This window comes from Amphiprion ocellaris, chromosome 17 (genome assembly GCF_022539595.1).
Source record: "Amphiprion ocellaris isolate individual 3 ecotype Okinawa chromosome 17, ASM2253959v1, whole genome shotgun sequence".
NCBI lineage: Eukaryota > Metazoa > Chordata > Actinopteri > Pomacentridae > Amphiprion > Amphiprion ocellaris.
Genome location: NC_072782.1, coordinates 21,874,413 through 21,886,995, shown reverse-complemented (window position 1 = coordinate 21,886,995; position 12,583 = coordinate 21,874,413). Strand labels below are relative to the sequence as shown.

General features: G+C 38.0%; 1 protein-coding gene across 5 annotated transcripts in view; it reads left to right on the top strand.

Moving 5' to 3' along the window:
* LOC111584796 (myocyte-specific enhancer factor 2C-like) overlaps nucleotides 1-12,033 on the top strand; it is a 45,859-nt gene extending 33,826 nt beyond the window's left edge. For 2 of the 5 annotated variants that reach the window (XM_035940891.2, XM_035940892.2), the window contains 8 exons: nucleotides 1,435-1,578; nucleotides 1,661-1,847; nucleotides 1,978-2,022; nucleotides 2,445-2,608; nucleotides 2,707-2,730; nucleotides 4,674-4,803; nucleotides 4,897-5,020; nucleotides 7,010-12,033. In XM_035940891.2, coding sequence (XP_035796784.1) covers nucleotides 1,435-1,578; nucleotides 1,661-1,847; nucleotides 1,978-2,022; nucleotides 2,445-2,608; nucleotides 2,707-2,730; nucleotides 4,674-4,803; nucleotides 4,897-5,020; nucleotides 7,010-7,331 — 1,140 coding nt within the window. In that variant the 3' untranslated portion in view covers nucleotides 7,332-12,033. The remainder of the gene's footprint in view (nucleotides 1-1,434; nucleotides 1,579-1,660; nucleotides 1,848-1,977; nucleotides 2,023-2,444; nucleotides 2,609-2,706; nucleotides 2,731-4,673; nucleotides 4,804-4,896; nucleotides 5,021-7,009) is intronic. The other 3 variants (XM_035940893.2, XM_023294063.3, XM_023294061.3) reach the window with 3 other exon arrangements.
* The last annotated feature ends 550 nt before the right edge of the window (nucleotides 12,034-12,583 follow it).

The following is a 12,583-nucleotide window of genomic DNA, read 5'->3' as shown; positions in this document are numbered from 1 at the left end:
CATTGAACTTCATTGAAACTAACTTGTCAAGCCTAGTTGTGGTGTGTCTGACTAACTTCTGGTATGTGGTCTTGTGGCGTGTCTGTGGCGGATCCCTGGTGGATGGCGCCCTCTTGTGGTCGACAGTGCTTTTTTTTTTGTTTTTTTGTTTTTTTTTTCTTTTAAGTTTAGCCCTCTGAACACCAAGCAGTCTTTGTGCAATCCATTTGCTCCTGTCACAATGTTGTTCTCTGTGGCCTCGTTTTTGACTGCAATATAACTTTGTGCACGTCTATGGAAGCAGCCCAACCATGGCTAGAAGTAGAGAACTCAGAAATGCCCTACACTACCATTCAAAAGTTTGGGGTCACCCGGACAATTTCGTTTTCCATGAAAAGTCACACTTTTATTCATGTGCTAACATAGTTGCACAATGGTTTTCTAATCATCAATTAGTCTTTCAACACAATTAGCTAACACATTGTACCAATGGAACACAGGAGTGATGTTCCTCCTCTGTACCCTTATGTAAATATTCCATTAAAAATCAACCATTTCCAGCTAGAATGGTCATTTACCACATTGAAAAAAGCTGCTTTCCTTTCAAAAATAAGGACATTTCTAAGTGACCCCAAACTTTTGAAGGGTAGTGTAAGTGCAGTATAATAGTCATAATGCAATAATTTGTAAACAAGAAGAAAAAAAATACTTATTTTTACAAAAATAAAAAAAATATATATAACTGGAATCAACCTCAACATACAACATACTACAGATTTGACTATTTATATATATTATATATACAACATTTTTCACACAACTTTGTACATCAACTCTATAAAGATATTTTACCATGCAGAATGTAATGTCCAACAGCCTGCTGACAACTTGCTCCTCGGTATACCAATGTTGCATTTATCTATGTTGAGTTTTTGATATTTTTATCAAAAAATTATGTTTTATTTTCAGTCCTGTAAATTTCATGTGTCTATCTCCTGTACTTATGATGTTATGAAGGCTCAAAAATGCTGGAAACAGTGAATTTAAAAGCTATAAAATTCAGCTCGCTATTATGTAATTCAAGTGCCTGTAATTGGTGTGAAAGTAAAATTTTGCATGTCTGCATTTCATTTACTAAAATGGTTGTACATAATAAATGTGATTTTTAGGTGGTCAGATGAGAATTTTTTTTTTTATAGATTTGGTTGTTTTTATTTAGAACTGTTGGAATTAGTGTTATTCTGAATTTGAACAGAGATTTTTTACTGTAAATGTTTATCCATTCCGAATATCTCCTTCATTAATAATTACTCAGTATCAACTCTAAAAAGACGACATATCAGTCGCCTCCTACTTGTTATTTCTTCACATGTGAGATTGTGAAGCAAACATCAGTAAAGCAGAAATTGGATTCTGTAACTCATCCAGATGTGTCTGCCATGTTCTTCTTAATAGACGCTGCGTAAGAAGGGTTTAAACGGCTGCGACAGCCCTGACATCGAGGCCGACGACTCTGCTGGCCAGAGCCCAGAGTCAGACGACAAATACCGCAAAATCAACGAAGACATCGACCTGATGATCAACAGACAGAGAATCTGTGTAAGTTCACCTCTGTTCTGTTAATGATGTGTAATTTGGCTGCAGCGTGTTGTCGCCTCATCAAGTCCTAATGTTGGTATAGCAGGGTCTGCCTCCATCCAGCTACGACATGGGAGTGTCCCTCCCCGGCAGCAACCCTGGTGGGCTGCTGTACTCCCACCAGGGCATGGGGGGTGGTCTGGGTAACCACAACCTGCTGCCCATCTCACACTCCTCCCTGCAGAGAAACAGCCTGTCCCCACAGCGGCCTTCCAGCACTGGGAATGCAGGTACATTACCCTCATCACATCTGCTAAACACTGACTTATGCAAACTCTTATTTTACATTTTGTATTTTTAATTTATTGACACTACATTTGAACTGTGGTGCCAGCATGTGACTTTGTGTGTTTTCTGCAGGTCTGATGGGTTCAGATTTGCACGACACTGTTGTCTCCAATGTTGGTAAGACTTCACTTTTTTATTTTCCTCCAATCAGCAAATTAAACAATTACAGACCAGTTGAATGTTTTATTATTTAGCAGAACAGGAGATAAAAATTCCATCTTACCAACTTTTATTTGAACTTTATTATCATTACTTAATCATTAAAATTAGAACATAAATTCTGAGGTATCACAGACTGATAAATTCAATTAAATATGAGGAGAATAATCAAAAATCTGAAAACAAAAAGACATGGAAGCCTGATGAAATCGAATAGGTTACTGTCATTTATTAACAGAGATTAAGCCAAAGTGCTTTCTAACAGAGAAATAAGATTAATGTTACAAACTGACCGGTATATTATGAATATTAAGGTTAAGACCCTACAATAATATTTAGCAACATATTTCTCTGACTAATTCCTGGGGACTTTTCTGCAGGAAATGGCAGCTACAACCACTGCAGCTCCCCCGGCCTGCTGTCTCCAGCAGGAGTTTCCAAGAACATGCAGGACAAGAGTCCTCCTTCGATGAGCATGAGCCGCAAACCAGACCTGCGAACACTGATGCCGCCCTCCAACAAGTGCAACAACATGCCAACTGTTGTGAGTGTTTCTCTCTAAGTTCTACTTTAATTTTTTTCTTAAGTGCATTGTTCAGCACAGAGACTAATTTTAGTTTGTGCTTTAACGCTGCCCTGCAGTGTGAGGACTTTGACCTCATGTTGGTAAGTAGATCTCAGAGTTCACTCTCAGGTATGTTGTGCTGAACAGGGAGGCTGTACTGGTCAGATACTGACACAGAATCAGTTTAACCTTTTTCTGCAGCAGCGTCTCCTGTTGTGTGGACACCAGAGTCTGTATGTGGCAAAATAGCTAACAATAATTAACTGTGTCATACAAATAAAGCTCCCAGAACTATTAGCAACTTATATGCTACAAATATGTGAAACTGGATGTTTAAAGAAGCTACTGTTGTTTTGCAATTAACAAATTATATTCTCAACCCCCCAGAGGCCATTTAAATTCTTCTTTAGCCACCAAAATCCACACTGAATTTATATCAGTTAAACGTTTTATCAAATAAGGAGTGGTCAAGTCAGTGTCCAATATTTTCATTCAGAAACAAATAATTTTGTGATATTTATGTTTTTTCAGTTTATGGCATTAACCGTAACTCATTAAATAGAGCAATGGGAGATAAAGCCTCCTAAAATAGCTGCCATAGAAAGAGGTTAACTGGTTTTATGACACTTTGTTTGACAGCCAGGAGCTGTTGCATTAAGCTGAACAAAAACAGATGCTGTCGAAGGCTGCAACTAACAATTGTTTCCATTTTTGTTAATTTGCTGATGAATTATTTAGTTGTTTAGTCTTTAAAATATCAAATGGCATCAAATGTCAGACTTTCTTTTGCAAATATTTACATTTACGAGACTGCTATCATAGAATTTGGACTTTGTTCCTTTAGATAAATTATTCAAACCAAATAAGCGATTATCAGAGTAGCTCACAATTTAAAAAAAATAATATTGTAGTATTTGTTTTCACAAATCAATTTTATTCCTCCATCCAAAGGACTGTCAGTCTGCAGCTCACATCTAGAAGGTTTAAAATGAATACTTCCAGGTGATAAGGGACTCTTTCTGTGGGAATTTCACATCATAAATTAGATTAGAAACTCAAATGCAGAGATAAAATTGCAAGTAATTATTGATTAAATCATGAAAAGAAACATTTAATCAGAGTATCTTTACTGATTCATAATGTAGCAAAAAACAAAAAACACATTCTCCCTCATACCTGTTTCCAAACTAAACAGGCTTTTCTTGGAACTATTCTTTAGACTTACAGCAAATACCAGATGATTTTCTGTAAATCATGAGGTCATCATGAGATCATGAGATTTGAGAGTACAGACTGATTTTTAATGGAATATCTCCATAGAGGTACAGAGGAACATTTCCAGCAACCATCACTCCTGTGTTCTAATGCTACATTGTGTTAGCTAATGGTGTTGAAAGGCTAATTGATGATTAGAAAACCCTTGTACAGTTATATTAGCACATGAATAAAAGTGTGAGTTTTCATGGAAAAGAGGAAATTGTCAGGGTGACCCCAAACTTTTGGACGATAGTGTATATACTGAAGGTTTTAAAACTAAATTTTAACCCAAAGCTCCCTCTAAGATATGGTGTTACGTCCCCGAGATCTAGGGGATGAGGGGAGTAACAAATATAAAGAAACAGATGCAGAGGTAGGAAAACTGATTGTGTGACATCAACAAAAGAAAATTTATTTATCCAAAAACACAATTCCAACACAAAGCGCGCTTTGTAAGTACAAAGCTGGTCACCCTACACAGCTCTTTAACCATTAGAGACTTGTCCTTAAGCAGAACGCATGACAACAACACCACACTAGTACTCCGGCAGCTGATCTGGCCCACTGGCCACAACGCTCAGGTTGGCTCATCCTTTAACCATCCCTGCTGATTGTAAGGAGCCACAGGTGCACCTAGCCACTCCCACTGGGCGTAACCTGGGAACAGGGAAAATAGAAGAAAAAAAAACACAACCTACATTACCTACTCAAACACACCACAGAATGTAACATATGGCTAGATGATTGGTGTATGCATGTGTGTGACAGATTGTTGCTGTCCTTACAGAACCAGAGAATAAATCACTCCCAGACCGCTCAGACGCTGTCCACTCCTGCAGTCTCCCTCTCTGCTGCCACGCTGCCTGGTCAGGGGATGGGCGGGTATCCGTCTGCACTCTCCTCCTCTTACGGCACAGGTGAGTATGACAAAACATTATCACTGTTCAGCAACAGACCAGAGGCTGCCTCATGTAGGATGAAATACCTGCAACTGTCTGGTTCATCCTCAGAGTTCTCCCTTGGCACCGACCTGTCCTCTCTGTCTGGGTTTGGAGGTTCTGGTCTTGGATCAATGACAAACTGGCAGCAGCAGCAGATACAGAATCTACAGCATTCGGCACTTGGACACATGGGGTGAGCAGCTGTTTTATATCTCATCAGGGCTCAGAACACATTACAGCCCACTGTGAGCAAACACCAGACCTCTTCTACACTGGCACTTTTCTCAATTTTTAAAGATTTTACAAGTCAAATAATTATCAAAAAAATGAAAACCATTGGTAATGAAAATAATCTTTAGTTGCAGCCAGTAGTTCAATCATATGTGAAAATGTTATTAACATTTGGAGCTGTCACAAAATCTCCTGACTTTCTGCCATTACCCCTTTATGTATCGTGCACCGTCTCGGTTGAACCTGCATGATAACACAGAAAATGTGATATCTGGCCAAATTTTTTGATGGTCTGGGATTACAGTTACACTATGCACTACATGATAAATTGTCCAAGTGAATAGCTAAAAGGGAATTCAGTGACACTGCGAGAGGAAAATAATACTATATGAGAACATGAAATATGCGTAAAATTGAATGCTGCACCTTCTCAAAAAGTCTACTGCAATGAATGATGTAATCATGTGGGCAGACATCACTCTGTCTGTGTCATCATGTCTGACTTAGAACATATTGTTCAAAATGGCTGCCGCACAACATTTTATCTTTTAAAATCCCTTTGAAAATGCTCAGGACCCCCAAAACTTTACAAGTGTATCAGTGTTCATGCTTTTATGAAAAATGAACACATTAGTTCAGATTTGGCACAAATGACTCGGATTACCATAATTTGTTTACTGACATAAAAACTGCTAAAAAGTATAAAAGCAGTCAGAGATCGCAGTACTCTGCCAAAGCTGTCCATCCCCCCATATGGCATTGTCAGAAATGCAGCTTTTTTTTTTTTTTTTTTCAGAAATGCAGCATTTGTTTATTTATTAGTTATTGATGATCACAAAATGGCCTTTCGCTGAGCACAGGCGTGTGTTATGCATGTGTACGTTATGTACGGATACCGAATCGAGTCACCTAAACATGTAGCATGTGGCAGGAATTGATGGGACTCAGAAAAACCCTAACATTTTAATCAATTGTTCCTTGTATCATTTTCGACGGATAAGTCCCGATAAGTCCACAGCGGTCGATTTGTAGTAGGATCGCAATCATGTGATCATCAGCAGGCAGCTGACGTAGTGTTCACTTGTTGTCATAGTTACAGTGACACTGTGCCACAGCCTCGCAATAATACCAAAATCTTTCACAAGTCTGTGGGTCCAGACAATAAGCTGCATCACTGCCAAAATCTAATCAACAGGTTCTTGTGTCATTTCTGACCTTCCCTGAAAATTTCATCCAAATCCTTGAATCAGTTTTTGAGTAATGTTGCGAACAGACAGACAAACAGATGAACAAACGTATGCTGATCATCACATAACTCCACTGCGTTCCTTGGTGGAGTAATAAGTGCAAACAGCATATATTATTATGGACTGCTTTTATCTAATAGTAGGACTGATATTGATACAGATGATTAAATCCTTTGTCTGCAAATTGACAAATGGACATGCATGAGAAATATCCTCACCAGCCACTTTATTTTGAACATCAGCTCTGCCATACTTTTACTCAAACATCAAAAATGTAATGACTATACTTGGTGTACAGGACTGCTTGACATTTAGAAATATCCCTAATATTTTATCCCATAACACATGATGCGGGCAGAATATTAGGAACGCATTTCATTAATACAGTCCAGCTCACTACCTAATTTGACTTTAGTAATGAGAGGGGAGTCATCACCTTTTTGAACAATGGCATGTTTGGATTTCAGAGATGTACCTGTTAAAGTGGCTGGTGAATGCATTTCTGTAGCGTCACAATAGTTTGAGGAGAATTGTCAAGTTTGTAAGCAATCCTTTGTTCTCCTGTTCTTCTGTACCTGGAGGGGGCAGTCAGGATTGCAGTAATAATACCTGATAAGTGGGGCCGTATATCTGTTCTCTCTGTTCAGAATGTGAATATGATTTGCATTTTTTCGACATTCCCACAATTTGCTCTCATTTTACAGGAACTTGTGCCAGAACTCAAATCTCAACCTACCTTCCAGCCATCAGAACCTCCACATCAAGTCTGAGCCAGCATCCCCTCCCAGAGACCGGTGTGTCGGCATGATGGGTGCAGGATACTCCAGCGGCGGCAGGGGTCCCCATGAACCGGGCCGCTCCCCCGGCGACAGTGCGTCCAGCTGTGGGAGCTCATACGAAGGCAGCGAGGACCGCGACGATCATCACGGGAACGACAGCTTCCTTCTCCGACCTTTGCCTAATCAGGAGGAGCGCCACAGCCCATCGGTCAAACGGATGAGGTTATCGGAGGGTTGGGCGACATGATGGGAGCCGGTCTGCAACCAGAAGGGAGGGAAATGTTAGTAAAGTTACCTTATAGTGTTATTATTATTAATAATATCATATTCTTGTACTGAGTGGGTGTGCTATATGTGTAATGGTAACATGTAAATTGGGAGGGGGGGCTGTTTTTTATGGATACAGTGATGCTCTGCTGTATTTACATGTACTGTAGGTAGACTTCACACTAGAGGAACGATTTTTGGAGATCAGTGCAGATCAGTACAAATGTACAAAACTTGTAAGAAATTTGTTCTAAAGTTTGGCTTATGTGTCAAAAAATTGTCAGTTAACAGGTAGATTTGGGAGCGTTATCTTGTCATGGTGTGATCAACAGGCAGTCAAGAAATAACTGTCAGTCACAAAGTACAATTTAAATAGAAATTGTAGTGTATGTCACTAAACATCCTGAACTAAAATGGAAAGATAAATAAGAATCTCTCAGCAGATTACAGATTCTATGGCAACCAAAGCTGAAAAATGAGTGCTGTAATAATCAGTCAATCAGCAAATATTTTTATAATCAGTTTGTATTTTTTAACAAAAAAAAATCTAAATTCATTGATTCCAGCTTCTTAAATTTCAAAGCAAGCTGCAAGTTGTCATACTACCAGAGCTAAATTCCTAAAATATTCAAATGTTTTCACATGAAAATTGCTTAAAACTTCAATCAGACAGCTGCTGACTAATTCTCTGACAATTAAATTAATTGATTATTTGTTCAGGTCAAAATTGTCAAACTGTTGCAGTTGACGGGTCTTTTTTTTTAAGTTATTAAATTCTTATAAGCTTAGTTCATAAGTAGCTTGATCTGTTTGATAAATGCAGTGGAGTAAAAAGTCAAATGTGAAAATGAAATTATCTGCAAAAACCATCACATTCAGATTTTTCATTTAAAGCTCCTCCTTTGTGTTGAGTGTTTTGATCCATGAGCGAAGTTTTAGACGATTTCTTACAAGTTTTCCACAAACACTACCTGTCCAGGATCAGATTGGCATGTACTGAAGCGGCTGGAGGGTTCATCGGTGTACATGTATTTGCTTGTTTTATCTGTGTGTGTGTGTTGGGGGAGGGAATATGAGTAAATAACACGTATGTAAAACGCACATTCGCTTATGTGCACATGTATGCAAACTAACAAAAAAGGTGAAAGTGAAGAAGTCTGGTACTCTGAACGATGAAGCTACTGGTGAGTTTATTGTCATGTGAGAGCAGTCCACTGCTCCACATGCAGCGTTGCAGGTTCAACATGTGTGCACATAGAGACACACTGAAACACGGAAATCAAGTGTGGCAAATGGAACAGTTGGGAAAAGAGAGTCTGAGTAAGTGATGGAAGAGAAGGCGATGGAGGAATTGTGACTGAGGAGGGTTTAGTGTGACTAAAAGGAAAGTGATCGTGCAACAGTTTGCATAGAAAAGAAGCTTCAGGCAAATTTCACTTGATGTGAAGACGCTTATCAGAGTTAGTGAATAATTTTCAGAACCGAGTTAGAAAAAGTGAGAATTGCGGTGAATACAATCCAGATACACAAAACTGTAGAAGCAAAAAAGCTGCGAGGATTCAATCTTAAAAGAAACTGAGTTGTTAAAATTTCCTACTACTAATAATTTCATTTTTGGAAATCTTGTTTTTAAATTCACAAAATTTCAACAGGAGTTTTTCTTAATTGAAAAAACAAATGAAACCACCTATAGCAGGAGTGTCAAACTCATCTTAGTTTAGGGGCCACATTCAGCCCAATTTCATCTCAAGTGGGCCGGACCAGTAAAATCACAGCATAATGACCTACAAATAACAACAACTCCATATTTTTACTTTGTTTTAGTGCAAAAAAGTACATTCTGAAAATATTTGCATTTAATCAGCTATCTTTTTACACAACACTATGAACTGAAAATAACTTCACTTTTAACAGCATTATGCTTCAGTTTATCATTTACACATGACAACTTATAGATCAGAGAGTATCTACAAAGGCATAAAGCATTTAGTCACAGGTATCTGCAACTGAACGATATAGTATTTTACTTTAAAAAAGACAAAATCAAGACAAAAATAAGACAAAATATTACAAAAATGAAATACAAAATGACAAAAGTGAGAAACAAAATGACAAAAAATTAGACAAAAAATGTACAAAGCAACAAAAAAAATGAACAAGCGACACAAGACAAAAAATGACAAAAGCGTGAAACAAAATTACAAAAACAATGCACAAAACAATGAATAAACCGAAACACAAAATGACTAAAATGAGACAAAAAACACAAGCAAGACAAAAAGCAAACACAAAAATGAGAAATAAAATGACAAAAACGTGAGACAAATGATAAAAGTCAGACAAAAAAAGACAAAAACGAGACAAAATATTACAAAAAATGAGAAAATGACAAAACAATGAACAGTGCAGTATTTTGCGTTATGATCAAAACAACGTGTCATGGTCTAGAAATTATTTTAAAATGATTGATTTACAAATTGTTGTTAATGCGATCTCTGTAATTTTTCCACTTTACAAAATTGTCCACGATCCGGATTGGACCCTCTGGCTGGCTGGTTTTGGCCCATGGTCCACATGTTTGACACCCCTGACCTATAGTCACATCATTTTCGTTCAGATGGGTATATTCTAACATTAAGTATTCTGTAGTGGCTACATTTCACAACTTGGTTTCCAGATGATTTAAAACATAGAGTTTGGCCTTTATGTGCTTCCATACAACAAAGTGGAGTGATGAAGACGTCCTTGTTATGCACAGACTCATTTATCTTGTGCTGATAGTTTGTAGGATTTTTCAGATCAGAGTGAGGATCCTAAAAGCCATAAACTGATGGGACGGTGATGCTTTGCTGCACAAAGTTCATAGTGTCGTGTTTTTCAGACTGAACTTTAGTCCTTCCTTCTTTGTTATATCAAATCGATATATTTGGATGTCTGCAATTCTATTTATTAACAGTTCTATAAAGAGCAGCATTCAGTTTTCTATTAGACATTCAGGGAGATTTTACATTCAGCTCAATGTTAGAGATTAAATTCCCTTTTATAGCCTGTCTGCTGTTCAGCTGGTGTCGGACGCAACATGATCTCACAGCAACAGTCTCTCCAAGCACAGCCTCACTCATCAAATACATTTGCAGTGGTGGAACAAGTAGTCGTTTACTAAAGCTGCAATGTCCTGCATTTAAAATCCTGCTGAAGTATTTTCAGCAAAATGTACTTTAAAGTAATCAGAGTGCAGTAAAATAGTAGTAACAGTAGGACCATATTTTGTGCACATTTTAAAACATCAATAGAAGAAGTAAATGGAAAATACAGGATTTTTAAAAAGTTCATTTATTATTTAGTGCCAGCCAACACTGCACACGCAAATGTTAGCTGTAGTACCTGGCTACATCACCAGATGGAGCAGTGGTGTCTTATGTGGTAATGCTCCATCTTGTTTTAAATCTATTACAGGGTAAATATTGAACTGAAACTCTAAAGAAAAATGTCAAATCAGATCTCAATATCTGTCAAAAAATGTGATGTTTTCCCCAAATCATTCCACCCTAATTTGTAGGCACCTGAAACACAGCACTACACAAAAAGGCCAAATGATTTTATTTTGCAAGTTAATTATACATGTTCTAAAGTAACAGCTGTTAAACAATTGTAAATAAATAAAAAGGAGAATATTTGAAAACTTTTAGCATGTTTAGCTCAAAATCCTAATGGTTGGGAAGCCCTGGTTTAATCTTAATTTTATAATTGAAGGTGCAAAACGATACAAATACCTTCAAACTACTTGAGTAAATGTACTTTCCACCACTGCATATGTGTGGACATGACTCCGTTTGTGAATCATTTGTCAGCTGTTTCCAACACCAACTGCAGTCAGAGACTGAGCAGACGAGCTGAAGGCCTGCTGAGCAAAATCCACTTAGTTTTTTGTAATTTCTGAAGCAGCAGATGTGGCTGAGGGTTGTTCACATTTGAATATTTTGGTTTTAAAACTGTATATTTGGAGCTTGAACCCTTGACCACTGTGTGCTGTAAGTAAATTCAGATCCCTGTAGCTGCTCTAGTGTGAGCGGCCCTGCTGTTTAGTTACAAGGTGTGTTGAGAAGGGCAGAGCCCAGACGTGTTTTCTCCCACGCTCCTTTTCTTTTCAACGAGCTGGTCTTACTGCACCACGCCCGCCTCGTCCACGTAACAAGGCCGACTGAAGGATGTGAGAGCCAGGAGCTCGTCCTCGGGCGGAGGTGAAGTTCACACAAAAGGGAAGCTGGAGTGTAAACTAACACCGTGTGAAAAACCCTGTTTATTTGTGTTTTTGGTTTGATTCTTTAACTAGTAACTGCCTGGGACTTTGTCAAATCTGTACCTCAAAAGCCCTGAAGTGAAGTTTTATTTAATTTTATTGTTATTTGGCGACATCAGTGAATGTCCTCTGTACTATAACTGTACACTCGGGGCTGTACTCTCCCCTCTTTATGCACTAATGCTTCTAATAACACCAGTTAGGTATTCTAAGAGATTGTTAGCGGCATAAGCTGGCCTTTGTCGCCACTTGGAGACAATGAAAACTAAATCAAGTGCACCTCTGTTGTCGCAGATTATGTACAGCAATCCCTCACTCAGAAACGTGGTAGTATTTGTATTTTGCAGAAAAAAATATACATAAAGGCTCTGTTACAAATGTCTCGGTATGGTTTGTTATTGTCTCTTCAGTTTCATGCTAGATTTGAATTTATTTCAGGTTTTTGGTGATGTGGCATCAACAGAGATATGGGTCATTATATAATATCAAGCATTTTTTTATGTTTAATAGTTTTAATATATGTAATGAAGTACAGGAGATAGACACATAAAGCGGCAACCAAATCAATTCCACATCCACTCCAGGTGTCACTGTGTGTTTTTTGTTCGGCATCATTTTTTTCTGTAACAAACTTTGAGCATCAGTATCATGGGATATATTACCACACAAGCACAGCTGCACCAATTTAAAGTCTATGACAAAAAGTCATTGAAACAAGCACTGGCACCCAGTGTGTTGTGTTTATTTTAAAAAGTAGATTTTTGGTGAATTTCAAGGGTCGTATCACCATGTAGGACAGGTGGTTGGTCAAAATATGTTATGGCAAATGAATGATCTCATCATTACCTACATTTTGATGCCAGGCTCATCTTCGAGTCATGATTCCGTCTGAGTCAAAAAAAAAAAAAAAAACATTCTAAAATAGGCACATG